We start from the raw sequence: 15,690 nt of genomic DNA, 5'->3' as shown, positions 1-15,690 counted from the left end.
TGGTGGTGGTGGTGGTAGTAGTAGTGGTAGTGGTTGGGGTATAGCTTGTTCACTTTTGTCTGTCCACGTAAAACAAATTTTAGCTCATTTGGTGGGTTGTTGTTTTTTTACCTGCGCCCTCGAAACTTTGCATGACACTTCTGCAGGCCAGGGACCAAACAAAATTATTTTTTCTCCCCAAAAATCTTGATCCAGTAATAACAAAGTTTCTCTATTTCGGCTGTATATCATTAAAAACCACTTTTTGGGTGCGTACACAGGATTGCTGAAATACAGTAACCTAGCCTCAAATTGCTCATTTCGAGAAAGTGACACCACCCTTCCCCCTACATTTAAATGTGAGCGTGAAGATTTCATCCCACGGTTGTTCTGACGTCTCCACTTGATCCTTGAAAGGTACCCACCTGTACATTGGGCGGTGTTTCTCTGGTGTGCGTTTAAGTGTGGTGTTGAGGGAAATGTGTCAACTTTTTAATGGTTTAGGTGTGGGCTGTAAATCCCCTGTTCTTTTTTTTTATCCACTTTAGGCTAACATTAAAAGAAATTGTGTCGCAATGACTTTTGTGAATGGGCTTTTAGATTCTGTTGGTCATCCAACTTTCAGACTCGTATGTAAAAGTAGGAGAAGATAAAACAGAGCGATTTCATTTTACTTCGTTTTAACCACGGTCAGACGAAAGTGAGCAAGATATTAGTGATAGTGGTAGTGGTAGTGGTAGTGGTAGTGGTAGTGGTAGTGGTAGTGGTAGTGGTAGTGGTTGTGGTAGTGGTAGTGGTAGTGGTAGTGGTAAAAAAATTGTGGTACAGACAGGTTCCCCTGTCCTTGTATTATTATCAGGAAAAAGATAGAGAGAGAGAGGAGAGAGGTATTTTCCATTGGTACGGTGCCCTTCTGTTAGCCCCAACCTCAAAATAGGTGAGACGGTCGGGGAGGGGAGGGTGGTGTCTTCTTTTCTCCAGATATAATACGGTGCGTCTTCTTTCCAGCTCTATCACTTTCATGTTGGTCTGTTGATCGGGGTTCCTGTCGTGCAAAAACTGATCCCCCTATACTGGTTCTTCTTCAGAACTACATTTATTTGCCTCAGGTTTAAACCATCTTTTTAAAACTATTGAAATATGTATTACACCCCGTTGTTTTTGGAAAGGTGCTAAATTATCTTGAAATAATAGGGATGGTCACACCACTTTATTAACCTCCTCATCACACTGATAGTGATAGAGTGTAAAGCCTTATCTCAGGTCATCCTGAGCCTCTGTCCCCTCTTTTCCTCTCACCGCTGGCAGGTTGTGGTGCCTCTCCGTGACGGCGTGGTGATGCTGCGGAGAAAGGCGGACGTTGATGGCCAAGTACCACAATGATCCAGAAACAAAACGTCGCCTCAGAACTAGATGTATTTTGTCCAGTTTTGAAAAATCAAGTTTGAAAAATTTCACCACAGTGTCTTTTGCTGCCGTTTTGATATTTTAAAAAAGTTCTTTTAACACCCAGAGATGACAACTTTTTATTTCCCGAATTCAACAGATGGTGGGTCGTTTGTAGCCGTGTACCTCTTTTTTAAATGTTATTTTGTGGAGCCTGGACAATTTTTTAAAAATAATTAATTTACCCAGAATAAAGTGGGTTTTAGTCGTGTGGATTTTGAACCCAGAGCTTTGTAAAAGAGTTATTCTCTCAAAAATAACTTGTGCACGAGCACAAAGGACAGAGCATCAAGCTAGAGAAACTGAAAGGACAGATCGAACACACAGGTCAGAACTGGTCTATTGCGGGGCTCTCCGTCAGACGTAGAGGAGTTTGGGATGCTCGGCTATGGTTATTGTTTGTCTTAGTGATGGTTTCTTATCATGTAACTAGATTCTAGAGGAAATACATGCAAACAAATCAACTTTTTTGGTAAGTTTTTATGGCGCTCGCAAACTGCATAAGGTCATCATTGTGAGCTTGCAGGACATTAAAAATTTCATTTTGTTGGGATTTAATTTTGAATTTTGCCCGGGTGGCTGCCGAAGCGTACTCTTATCAATTTTGGGTCTCCAACGGATTTTTAACGTGCGCGTCTTGCACACGGGACCTCAATGATGTTTCGCTCTTATCCGGAGGGCTAGGTGTAGATCCTATCTACCGTAAGATCAGGGGTGTGGAGGAAATAAACCAGTAAGAGGGAGCCAAGGAGTAGTAACAGAAATGCTGCAGAAATAATCAGGAGCCCAGAGGAAGGGGAAAGGGGAAGGTGGGGAGAAAGTAGAGACGAAAGGAGATGACAGAACATAATTAGAGAGCAGGAAAAGAGGTAAGGTGAAAGGACATTTTGGAGAAGAAAATTTTCCGTCGCTGTCAGGTTTCGAACTCGGGACCTGTTGAATAAGAGGCGAACACTGTAACCTCTAGACAATGAGAACCCGCACAGCTCTGCTGCAGAATACTATTAGTTTCCCAATGTTAGCCGAATAACTTGTAGAATGTGCAAGTTTTCACACATTTTTCTACTGTTCTCAATGTAAAGCGGTACTCGAGTTGAGTTTTATGATCTCTTGTAACCAGAGATAATGGAGTTCACTTTTTGTTGTTTTATACCATCGTGTATTTGATATTTGTTATGCACACACATTTTTTTCCATTGTAATCCTCATTAAAATTTGTATTAATTAAAACGTTTTGGGTTTTGAATGAGTTCTTTGTAAAAATATCTTTGTTTGATGTTTGAACCACTGTTTTGCTGCTTCCTTCCAAAGTACTTTTTGAGTACACTTGCTCCACTTCAAGCCCTCTTTTGACAGATTAAAAGTTAGACGCTAGTTTGGAGGTGCGGCCAATTATTGAAACTTGTAGCGTTAATTCGGGCATGAAACTCAAAACATACCATATCTGTTGGCAAGATGAAGAAACAAGACCAAAGTACCTTTCCAATGGACGGTAATTATACCCACAAGAGCTGGTAATCTGAACAACGTGGTGTGATAACTTGTCGACACGATATTTGATAATGGCAAAATTTCCCCTGGAACAGATTTGAACCTTGGACCTAGATGTTGTCCATTCACTGCAGGATGTAACCTTCCAACAACGACCTCCACTCTTTTTAATTGTCTGCTCTTTGTATCTAGAAACAGATTATTACAATAATATTAATAATGCCATCGAAAGAAATAACTCAATTCAGAAAAAGTTCGCTATTTCAATGTTAGGAAATTCATTGAGTGGTGGAAAAAAAAAAGATGTAAATTTGCTCGCTCCTACCATGTCCTACCCCATTTCGCCCCAGATCTATCAGGCGGACTTAAGCATGTAAATGAAACGCCTTACAAAAGCCTGTGAAACTCCCCCCCCCCCCCCCACACACACACACACTCCCCCTTCCCCCTTTTTTTGGACTAATTACTACAAAGTTTCTTTTGGGCCAGTAAAAAATGGGTCCCTTTAGGACCAACGATGTTCGCCGACTTCTAAAATTGTTTTAATTTCGGAATATTTTTTTTTTTTTTTTGGTGAGGGGGTTGTGATGCCTGTTGAAATGGATAGATCTAGATCTACATACAATTTGAGATTCTGGAGATCTGCTTTTTTTAAAAAATAGCTTAGTTTTTTAACGTCTTGATTATTTTAATTCCTTGGTTATCGGGAACATTGCTGGAGAAGGTGAAAAGACTTCGAACTGTACAAAACAATGCTGCACGTTTAGTTTTACAGAAAAGAAAGCGAGACTCTGTTACATCTCTTTTACGGACACTGCACTGGCTTCCTGTTGAGAAAAGATGTAGCTGGCCACTCAGTGTCACAAATGCTGGAACGATAATTATTAATGTGCCATCATATTTATCAAATGTGTTGAAACTGTGCATTTAAGTCGCAGTTTAATCTATAGGTCATCGGCTAACAAAAAGAAATTTCTTTTACTATCATAAAACTTAAAACAACGGGTGACAGAGCATTTGAAAATCAAGTCCTCGAGATCTAGAATGCTTTGCCCAGTAGTTTAAGAGAATTCCAATCCTTTAATTTATTTAAATGTCACCTAAAGTCTTTTGCGTTTTAAAATTAATTAGATAAATATTTAAAGAGCGACTTTATTGTGGTCAGAACACAATGTAATCTACTGATTATATTATGTTGCTGTTGTATTGGAAAACGCCTAGAGCCTGTATACCTTAATCGGGATTGAGCGCATTATAAATGTCATTTTATTATTATTATTGTTAGTATTATTATTATTATTATTATTATTATTGTTATTATTGTTATTATTATTATTATTATTATTATTATTATTATTATTATTATTATTATCATAATATAGTAATTATTATCATAATTATATATTATTACCCTCCCCCTCCCCCCCGCAACCATATGCAACAGACCAGGCCTGCTAAATCTTGTGAGCAAAAAGGTTACATAATGTTCTGGTTTCGCTGAGTCATGGTCAAATAGCCTGCTTTTGCAGCGAACAACTGCTTTGTTACAATGTAGTATCGCTCAGATAATAATTGTATCTTTAGGCGTTACGAAACTGCAGGGGTAGCGGCGCGTACCCCACTAAACCCAATAGGCAACATGTACTGATGCAAAACGTGGAACTGCGGGATACACGCACTTGGTCCTTCTTCCAGTGCTGTTATCACAAAAAGAACGTTCTATTTTCTGACTTGGACCCTGATTTTTGTCCTGCCTGGGCTTGTAACTAAGATCAGATTAACTAGTTCTAAAAGCAGTGACGTTAAACCTATATAACGAATAATTCTTTGGCCTATAAACCTAATAACCTAATAATTAATAAGCTCCGTCCATGGAGGGTACAAAAAGAATTATAAGTGCCGTTCTTGGCCAGCTCGGGTATATTACTGTCTCCCTTTTCAGCGGCCGCTCTTTATGCTAGCCGTGACGACAAAAATCCCACAGGGACTCCGAAGTTAGTCCATAGTATACGTGGCATTGTGCAAGTCGTCTGGCTTTTTCCCCACTTTCATTTCTTCAGACTGCAGGTGGGTTTCTTTTTATTTAATTAACTACATCTGTTTCTAAAGATTAAAAATAAGACAAGTTTGTAGTTTACTCTTGTGGTCCTGTCATACATAATATTAATTTATGATGTGTTCAAATGTTTGTTTACATCTGACAGTTTAGTAAGGTTTTACGGCGCTCGCAACTGCATAAGGTCATATGAGCGCCAAAAGGTGGATGTCAACAGAGAAGTCCAAACGGGGAGCCAGTCTGACTTTGCTCATCTCTCTAGCCTCAACAGCACAAAGTCTGCTTCGACTACCAATAAGGCACCCCGGAAAGAGCAGTTCGCAAGAGGCTGACAAACATAACAGAAGTAGAGGAAAAATAACGACAGTAAGGATGAGAAAAGAAAAAGCAGCAATTCGCCAATTCCCCATGTGTTGTTCCGCCACAGTACGAGCATGACATTGATAAACCAGCCCATTTACAATTCTTCTTGCGTAAGAACAGAACATGCTAACATCCCCCCTTTGGGAGTGGCCTAAAGACAACTTCAGTCAGTAGCACTGTCCCGGGGGGGGGGGTTCCTTCTGACAGAAGATTTTTGTGACCGGTTCGACGGTAAAAAAGTTTGCCGCGAGGTTGGAAAAACCGAATCAAGTATCAAGTACAATTTTGCTCAGTATGAAGGCGTTTTTCATCTAGTTAACAACTGAATGATTTCTTGGTAATCATTGCGAACTTCCAACATGAGTAGCACACATATTATTTATGCAAAAAAACATGTTATTGTCCAGTTAAAACAATAAAATACTATGCGACATCTGTGCTTCAATCACGCTCTCAGTTCTGATGTGATGTTAGCTCTATATGAGATAACGTGTACTTTAAATTTTGAGATGAACTCGCTTCACAGTGTTCGTTCTCTTTTTTTTTCTTCTTCAGATACTTGCTCTTCCTTCGTATCTTTGCTTTTCCTCCTCAGTCAAGTTCAAGTGGTCTGCCTGCACAGTGTCCTACGTGTGTGGAGAAGGGTGTAGCATAAAATGTATTATAACTATCACCTGTTCTGAAAAGCTTTGTGTATAGCCCAACAAGTTATTGAGCTTCCAGTGCCCAGTCTCTATTCTCTGGTTTCTTAAGTGTTGATGGCCTGACAGACTTTGAGAGGTGTGTTAGTTACTATAGATTATGATGGCTGTTCACAGAACTCAATGTGGGTGGCTGGCGGGTGCTCTGGTGTGATTTGCTCCTTTATTATCAAACATCTGTCGTCGTCCCGACCTCTCCCCCGTTTTCTTTTTTGTGCTTATTACTCTCTTGTAACACCTTATCTTCGGCACTCATATTTTATTGTGTTGCAAGTGCCGTAAAATTCTTACTAAAACTAAACAGAATTCGCACCACGTATCACACACATGTGTGGGTGAACCGTAATGGATGGAAACGAAGGCAGAAAGGGAATAATTAAATTCATGAGGCGCAATAATATATTATAATCGTGTCAAAGACATACAGAGTTCCTTCCTTTCATCGACATCAGTTTTACAACATGAAAAAGGGCCTATTATATACATCGTGTATACAGCACGCATAACTTTCATTATGCATACAGTTATAAAGTGTAACGTAGCAGTTTATAGAAAACAAAAGTTGAGACCTTTTCTTGGCTAATCTGGCTACTGTCACATGGTGTCCAAGATACTGTTCATAGACATACGTAGTTTATCTTTTCAAGATGTTGATTAACATAATAAGACGTTTTTTAAACAAAAGTTTAAATAGAGAGGTTGAACAGTGATCCCAGAACAAACTAAAATGAATAATCTATGTTTCCGAATTTTTTAGGCTGTCTGCCAGGAGGTGACAAGCCATTCGATGAGACTATCTGGTCAGAATTAGTAACTGAAGTACTAGGTTTTAAATAATCCCACGGAGTTTGGTCTCAATACGATTGTCATTCCAGTTTTATACGTGAGTTTAATGTTTGTGATACGTTTTAAATGTGACACTTATATGAGTCAGAGATTCGACTCTTTAACTCCAACGCCAAGTCTGTGCTCCCCTATGGCTGCGAAACTTGGAAGACTGAATAAAGTCCAGACTTTCATCAACATATGTATAAGGGGTATTCTAAGAATTAGGTGGCAGGAGAGAATAACAAAAAGAAGAGCTGTCGGAAAGGACAGGACAAAAGGATATAGAAGTAGAAATAGGACTAATAAAGTGGCGATGGATGGGACACACCTTAAGAAAGCCCAGCAGAAACATCACAAGACAGTCACTGCAGTGGAACCCACAAGGAGCACGAGGCAGGGGTAGGCCACGGGAAACATGGAGGAGGTGCGAGGAAAGGGACATGAGAGAGATGAGGCTCACTTGGAACGAATTTGAAAGGATGGCCCATGACAGAGAGAAATGGAAGGAGCTTGTATGTGGCCTATACCCTGCCAGGGGTGAAAGGCATTGATGATGATGATATGTGTAATCTTTGAGTCCAGTATGAGTTATGTTTGTGAAATGTGTAATGCATTTGTGCGATGTTTATTTTATTTTCAAATATGTGTAACATAATTTGTGTGATGTTTGTATTTCAGTAAACTAAACTATCAGCATGTCCAAGTCGGAACACATTCTGAGTCATTATAACCCAGCAGTAATGGAAATGCACCGTGCTCTCAAACTGGCGCAGGACACGGGAGCTTCCCCAGATGTGATTAAATCAATCGAGACGGCGTTGGAGCTGGTGGATCTACGGGAGAAGTACACTGATTCGGTCACCAGTGGGGAGACGGAAGTTTTCCATAAGATCCTCACGGAGACCTACAAGCATGACTGGCAAAGTTTACACTCAGATGGGAAAACCAAGTGGAATCTGAGACCCAAGATGATGACCGGGAATTTGGAAGGTTGGAATTTTTTGGTTAAAAAAGCTGGTCTTCATACCACTTATAGTCTCTTGTTTCCATATTTTAGAGGAAAGTGTCAATTCCTTTTAGTCTTCTGTATTTTCAGTCGGTTGGGACATGATTTTGTTTAACATATTTGCGTAAAGAATGCAACAATTTCTGTAATATTTTGAGCTTTATCCAGATGCATTCATCTAAGTTTCACTTAAATTTAATTTTTATTATATCGTTGTTTGGTGCAAGGCTTGATCAAATAAAAGTGGTTATAGTAGCAATCAAAGAGAGTGCTTTTTTACTTATAGGCCCTAGTGTTTTTGTGTAAAGCTTTTTATTCGTGCATAATATGTTATACATATAATATCTCTATACTTTTTGTGAATTGTTCCCAGGTCAGTTTTTAAAGTCTATGGTGAGCATTCAAAATGCAAAGCGTGTTCTGGACATCGGCATGTTCACTGGGTATAGTGCACTGTCTATGGCTGAGGCCCTACCTGGTATGTATGTTTCCAGCTCCAAATGTTAATGATTGGTATTTTGGGACGTCATTCTCATTTTAATGGGCCTTGTTGCTTTTTAAAAGTTTTAAACATGTGGAGATCTTTCTGGTTAGTTCCTACACTACTAGTCATAGACATGGATTTTTAAATAGACTATTTGTGAGTAAGTTACTCAACCATTAGACAAAATAGGCCTGGCATCTACAAATAACAGCTCGCACTGATTTTCTGTTATCTAATTGCGAGACTTTTCTTTTTTCATATTACATGTAAACAACCGTTTCAACGGATATGAGGACTTTGACTGGTTACTCTTGTGTGCTACTCTGTTTGAACTTTCTCAGTCTCTACTATGTGTGGTCTTGAAGGGGTTAAAATACAAATCTGTGATATTAACAAGTTTTTCTGTATTTCTATCTGTAGCTGATGGAGAACTTGTGACTGTTGATTTAGAAGAGTATCTGGAGACCTTTACTGGATCTCTGCTTCGGGAGTCGCCTCATTCCAAGAAAATACAAATCTCTATCGGTGAGTTTCCATTGTCTTCTTTTTTATATATATATTTCAAGGCACTTAGGTTGCAAGTTGTACGTTTGTTAAAGAATTGCAGTGGAGTATTTAAATCCAAGCAACTATCTCTCACTTTAAGAAAGAAAATGCTGGAATGCTGCATCTTCCCCATATTCTCTTATGCCATGCTCGCAGCAAATTTCAATTTTTGGAAGTTTTTTTTCTTGTCTACCTCTTTCAGTTTCAGTTACTGCACAGCAGGCAGTACGCATTGTGCTTTCTCTTCGACACCATTACCTTGCTCAATCCGCCAAAAAGTCACTCAGAACACAGGACAGATTAAGAATAGAGACGATAGGAAGCAAGCCCATAATTATTATGCAGGTGACATCAAGATACACAACACGTGCCGTCACGCTATCATGTCCAGGACCTATGTGAACTGGCTTGGCAGAGACAATAATAAGCCATAATCAACGGAAGGTCACGTGACCTTCGTACACTCACCATCCTTGCTTCTCTTGGCCTATTGAATGTGTGTCATAAACGTAGGCGAACGGTAAACTGGCGAAGCCTCTCACTGGCCTGCAATCAACGCATGGGCGTTCTCCAGTCTCTTTCTTCTGTTTCGCAACATTGAAACGCATGAAGTTGGAAATCCATAGGCACAAAAACTGAACGGCAGCGGAACGGCACTGGGACAGTACAGATCACTGAAACAGAAATGTCATTGACAGAATCCATAAAAACGGAACGGCAGCCGTATGGCACCGGCAGTTCTGCGGTACCATAGCGCGGCACTTTTTAATCGGACACAGGAGCGATTCTGTCGCTGCCGTAGAGGTGTCGCAGAGTGAAAATGTCACGTTGCCTTGTGGACGCAATTGTTTCACGAACCTATAGATCTAGTATAGTGCGTCAAAAATTCCTGGCGCAACTTATTGTCAAACATTTCCTAAGCTATCGAACAGATTTTCCAGATTTTGCACACTGCCTTGTGTCGATTTGTCTTAACAGATCAATATTTTTGTAACACCTATTAGCTGTATTCTAGAAAATTCTTTAATAAATGCTTATAAAAAAATCCAAGTGGGTGGTTTTTACAGAATTTACAAGGTTTACAACAGGGGCAATACCTCTTTTAAAAGTAAGTCCGTCAAGATTTTCTAACCCGACACTACCTTTAACTGAACGCATGTTTTTAGAATCTTTAGCAAAGAGTCTACATAACAAGAGGGGCCACTCCTCTCTTTGAGCCAATTTAAAAAGTGCTCTAAAATTCGGTGGCGCCCTCTTCGCAAATGCGCATTTGCGAACAGAGTTACCCTACTTGAGTTTAAAAAATCAAAGTGAAACTTACAAGTTTTTGGATAAATTTCGGAAAAACGTTTTCATTAAATGGTTACGCTGACAAAAAAAACCTTTTCCGGAGGAAGGGGTGATTGTTTTCTTTGTTTAATTTGACTTTAGAATGCAAGGCGAGAGGTCATTAAAAATTTTAAAAACCTAAAACTCCGCACTGAACGAACCCGAACTGCTGATGAACAGCAGCTGCGCATGCAAGGAGGTGCTATTCCCATTCTTCTTCTGGAAAAACGAAAGAGAGCTTCAAAACAGACTGTAGCGCCATCTGAAGCAAAGAGCGGACTTCCGGCGGACACTTTTTTGGCTGGGTGGACCATCTTGTTAAGTACTATCTTTGTCTTTAGTGCAAAAAATGTGTTCACTATAAAATTGATTTTTTGTAACAAGTTTTGCCACTGAAAAGTGCCATTGCTGAGCTGTGACGTAGGCTATGAGCGTATGTAAAATATGTGTGAGAAGTGGGGAATGCTGTGAACAGTCCCACATTCCTCGTGAAAGAGATTTATAGTATTTTATATAAATCTTGAAAAGCGTTTTTTTTAATCTAGCCTCAATTGTTGTGGAAAAATATGATTTTAAAAGTTAAGACAACTTGATACAGTTGTACGAAGTATGGATGCCATAGATTCTCCGGTTAAAGAGATATTTGAGGATTAGTTGTGCCACGAATTTTTGACCGCACTATAGACAGTTTTGACTGGGCACTGGGCATCGAAATGCTAATGCATCGAAACAAAACAAAAAGGAGCTAACAATAACATGCCGTGCGTACCGAATCAAAGGACTCAAACACTGAAGTTGGCACTTGCGATACCGCACATTTCGTCCCGGCACCGTTCTGCTGCCGTTCAGTTTCCGCGCCTATGGATTTCTAGCTGTAGACTTCATGATTTGCGTTACTTGAGGATCAGTAGTGAAGACTTGGATGACATAACCCACGAAATATTCTTTTCACTTTAGAAATATGAGCATTTGGGCTTACCGATAGTTTTCATATAAATACTATCTTTGCGAGTCTCCTGCTTCGTATCGCCTCTCGCCAGTCTGCACACAACATGTGCTTCTTCACTTTTTCGAGGATGCTCATTGAGTCAGTGACGAGGATAGCCGTGTGGAGCTCTGTTGCCTCAATCCAGTTTAGGGTCTCTGATGGCTTACATCTCCATGCAAATGCTGGGCGTGGTTAAACTAGAATCTAGTAATACTATCAGCGTCTCTACCTCGGCATTGGCTGCTCCCTCTGGCTACTCACGATATTCTCTGCCTAAGGTTGCTACCATTCGAGTATACTGCCCAATGTGTCAGTGACGCTGACCCACTCCCTGTCCCTTCGGATGTCTTGCTCCTCACATCATTTAGCCATAGTCATGGATGCCCCATTTCTCCATTCAGTCCCTCTACTGCTGTCAAGATGTTCTTTGTCTTCGTTTCCACAGGCCAAAATGTTGTTTTGGTCTCCACTGGTCAAGATGTTCTTTGTATCCCACACTACTGGTCAAGATGTTCTCTCTTTGTCCCTCTCTCCCACCAGGCTCACCCTCAGACTACATGAGAGAAGCGGTGAAGGCGGGAAAAACTTTCGACCTGATCTTTTTGGACGCGGACAAATCTTATTACCTGGAATTCTTCAAGGTGAGCAGGCTGGTTGGTCAGAAGGCATGAGTCGGAAGTACCTTTTATTCCCACTGTTGTTTCAGTCTGTTTTGTTTTGTTTTTTCCTTTGTGTTTATAAATGCATGTCGTCAAGTTGATATGCTTTTCTTTTATGAAAAAAGAAGAAAAAAAAGAGATCTCAGCAAAGCTGTATTAACAGCCACGATATAGAAGTAAATGAGTCTTTTGCCTCTCCCTAAAAGGTTGTCCATTAAAAAATATATAGGTCTATATGTATGAATTATAGATTCTATAATTTATGATAATTATGTACATGTCTTCCTATTATGTACTGTATAATATAATTTGGCAAGATTTATGCTAGGTACTCGGAACAGATCAGGTTAAATGTTAACTCAGTTTGTGTTGCACTGGGTTATGATGTGAATGACCCTGGTTGGAATCCCCGATGAGTTTGGATTATTTTGGGAATTTTCATAGATTTCCACCTGTTCAGCTTCTATCGGCCATGGACATTAAATTTTGGGTTCCTGCCTCTTATATAACATAGAGTTCAGTTTTGAAAGAGGCATTAAACCCATAATATTTTGTTCTGTAATATTAAAACAACGCAAGTTTTCTGAATGGCTAGTGGCAAAAGTTGTGCCCCTTGTGAAAGAAAAGGAGGGTGGAGACAAGTCAAAGAGGCGATGGAGTGGGAGCAAGGGGTGGGGAGGGGGCGGGGGGCAGGGGGGTTGAATTAGAAATCAGATGATCAAGGAGGTGGTCGGGGAGGGGGGGGGGTAATTGATGAAAACGCATAAGTCAGCATAATGTTTCCTTCTGCCTCCCACCAGATCATATTTGAAGAGGGCCTACTGGCTCCCCGTGGGACGGTACTGGTCGACAACGCCTTTGCACACGGTTCGGGTTACAAGCCATCTGCTGAAGAGAACTCCACTCAACGGGTTGCATCTGCTGTGGAGGCTGATCAGTCTCTTCACAAGGTTAGTTGTGGTGGTGCAAGGACCTTACAACCTACTGTATACCCTCCTGGTGGTTGTGGTAGATTTAGGACTAGGCAGGAACCGGTACCCAGTAGGCCTACAAGAAGTCCCAGTACTGCCGTAGGCGGTGTCAGCAGTCAGCACTGGGGCACAAAGCCTCCAGTACCGGTACTGGGAAGGTACCGATACCAGTGGTACCGGCTCTGGGAAGGTGCTCATCATCATCATCATCATCACCATCATCATCACCATCATCATCATCATCATCATCATCATCATCATCATCATCATCATCATCATCATTACCTTTCTCACCCTGCATCAGGGTATAGGCCACGGACAAACACTTTCCACCTTTCTCTCTATCCTGGGTTAGCCTCTTGATGTTATTCCATGTCTTCCCGCTTTTCTGTACATCAATTTCTGTGATTCAAGACAGTATGCAGTTGGTTTCATTGACTCCTAGTGTGTGCAGCCAGTATCGCTTCATCTCTTGTGCTACTTTATAACTCTTTCCTGCTTCATACATACTGCGAACATTCCACGACGGAATCCGGAGAGAAAGGTGCTCATACCAAGTGTATAAGACAGCGGGCGACGTCCCCTGGAGTGGGAACTTAAGCCCAAGTTAGCCTACTGTGTAGTGTAGAAGTTGATACGTCAGATGCGCTACAAAAAGCACAAAGTGACATTTCTTTTTCGTAAGAGTTTTATGGCACTTGCAACACAATATGACAATGAGGTTACATAAGTGCCGAAGATTAGAGGTGTAGAAGAGAGTAACAAACACACAATAGAAGGAGGAGAGATAAGGACGATAGAATCTATATGTTTGATAGGAAAGAAGGAGCAAACCACACCAGAGCGCCCGCTAACCATCCACAATCTCATGTCATCAAGTTCAAAATTAAAAATGCATTACAAATATATTTTTGTTTGTGTAAGTTTAGCTATCGCATCAAATCAGGCTCCCCGCGAACAACTTTGTAATGTGTGACACCTAGACTTTTATATATATATAATTTATATATATATATATATATATATATATATATATATATATATAAAACGCTGATGTCTTGTGTATTACTTACACCTGCGTCGTGTGTGTGGATAAATTATTGATATCCAACATAAAATGATAAGTTACGATATACCCTCTTTGAAGTCCTATTCCTACCTCCCTATGGTGAGGAGGGATAACTACAACATTGTACTTCAAATTAAGAACATAATCATACACACGCACTCAATGCTCAGAGATAATATGAATGATCAATTATCAGTTTCAGTATCTACTTCTGTCATTTTAAAAACTATTCCATTACAAAAGGATCGCGAGTGAACATTAAGGATCAAACTTTCTGCACGTAGGGCTGTGACGTCATTGGGGGCGAATTACATTGCGCCCCCTTTGTTGAGTTCAATTAAGGTTTCAATTTACTAGATACCAAAAAGGGGGCGAGTTAAGAATCAAACTTTCCGCACGTAGAGCTGTGACGGGAGGGTCGAATTGCATTGCGTCCTCAAAACTAGGCCTATATCATTCTGATGGAGTGTGGCCTAGTCTAGCCTCTTCTCAAGTCACTCTCCTCAGCCTCTGTCTCGTGTTCCTGTTTACTCTCTTCACTCGCATCTTTTCTCTTGTTGGCAGGTTATGGTGCCTCTCCGAGACGGTGTGTTGATACTGCGTAGAAAGACGGATGTCGTTGGCGAGGTGCCACAATGATGATACAGAAACAAAAGTTAACGCTGATCTATGGGGCTCTCAAACAGATGTACTGGAATTGGAATGTTTGACTGCGGTTTTTGCAAGTCACATCGATGGTGTCATTCCTGAATCGAGCAATTGGAAGGAATAAGTCAACTTTTTTTTTGTTCGTCTGTAACGTATTCTGCGGTCAGTCTGCAGGCTCGCAGACATCAGGAGTCAGCTTGCACTAAAAGTTGATTTTTAAAAAATATTGTGGGTTAATTTTTGTGTCGTCTCTTGTTATTTAAACCAAAAGATTTCATTTGGGAGTTGAACATTTTTCAAGAAATGAGGGACACAGTTAGAGTATACTGTAGGCCCTGTTGTAGATGGTGATCACGTTTACATAAACTATGGGATTGTTTTTGTTACATAGATTATCCACTGCCTGCTTATCAGTAAATTTGTCATTTCGTTTCAAGGGATATTTCCAGCTTGACTTCTTTAGTTTCCTTTTTCTAGTATCTTAGTCACATGGAAGTTGACTATACACCATTTAAGATATACACGCTCTACGCAGCCTAATAAAAAATAACAATTACCTTTTATTTAACACATATCATTCTCTGGGCACTACTAGTCGTATCTAAATGCACTACAGTTTCTACAGCTGGGAAAAGGATATGCGGTAGATCAAGCGTCTAGTGCCTACTTTTCATTCGGTCATTTTTTCCGCGTTATAATGGCCACTCCATGGAAAGACAATGTGACGATGTGAGGCCGCACCAAGGTCAGGCTAAGTCACTGATTGAACATTTCGAATCACCATCAAAGTACATCCAGCTTTCCTCTTCCCTCCAGAACGCACACGGTACAACACATCATTATAATAATAATATGTGTAATAGTGAGTGCAATATCTACGCAATCCACTTGGGCCTCTTGTGGGTCAAGTAGGAACAATTTGCTGGGTCAGATGTTGTTTTGCTTCATTTGATTTTTTTTCTCGTTTGCTTTCTTGTCCATTGTTATGGGATTTTGTCAAGTGATGGATCACTGTTATTAACGAGCATGTGTATCCAAATGCCTGCAGTAAAAGAACGTTTGCTCTTTTGTTTGATACACTGTTTTACTGACAGCTTGATCCCACAATAAATTAATATTTTGTCTG

General features: G+C 40.3%; 2 protein-coding genes across 2 annotated transcripts in view; both read left to right on the top strand.

Annotated features, from left to right (window-relative positions):
* LOC101847135 (O-methyltransferase MdmC) overlaps nt 1–1,854 on the top strand; it is a gene marked incomplete in the record, with an annotated part of 10,769 nt that extends 8,915 nt beyond the window's left edge. Inside the window, 1 exon segment of the mRNA XM_013086598.2 lies at nt 1,288–1,854. Coding sequence (XP_012942052.1) covers nt 1,288–1,362 — 75 coding nt within the window.
* Nucleotides 1,855–4,843: 2,989 nt separating this feature from the next.
* Nucleotides 4,844–15,690, top strand: LOC101845640 (O-methyltransferase MdmC). The gene is made up of 7 exons (XM_005105658.3): nt 4,844–4,983; nt 7,543–7,854; nt 8,244–8,348; nt 8,775–8,879; nt 11,758–11,858; nt 12,677–12,826; nt 14,481–15,690. Exons 2-7 carry the CDS (start codon nt 7,560–7,562, stop codon nt 14,553–14,555), a joined length of 831 nt encoding a protein of 276 aa, XP_005105715.1. The 5' UTR covers nt 4,844–4,983; nt 7,543–7,559; the 3' UTR covers nt 14,556–15,690.

Source organism: Aplysia californica, unplaced genomic scaffold (genome assembly GCF_000002075.1).
Source record: "Aplysia californica isolate F4 #8 unplaced genomic scaffold, AplCal3.0 scaffold00484, whole genome shotgun sequence".
Lineage (NCBI taxonomy): Eukaryota > Metazoa > Mollusca > Gastropoda > Aplysiida > Aplysiidae > Aplysia > Aplysia californica.
This window is presented reverse-complemented; position numbering and strand designations above follow the sequence as displayed.

Coding starts and splice junctions, on each gene's coding strand:
- LOC101845640 (XM_005105658.3), top strand. CDS start 7,560: ATGTCCAAGTCGGAACACATTCTGAGTCATTATAACCCAGCAGTAATG. Junction 7,855..8,243: donor GATGACCGGGAATTTGGAAG/GTTGGAATTTTT, acceptor AATTGTTCCCAG/GTCAGTTTTTAAAGTCTATG. Junction 8,349..8,774: donor TATGGCTGAGGCCCTACCTG/GTATGTATGTTT, acceptor TTCTATCTGTAG/CTGATGGAGAACTTGTGACT.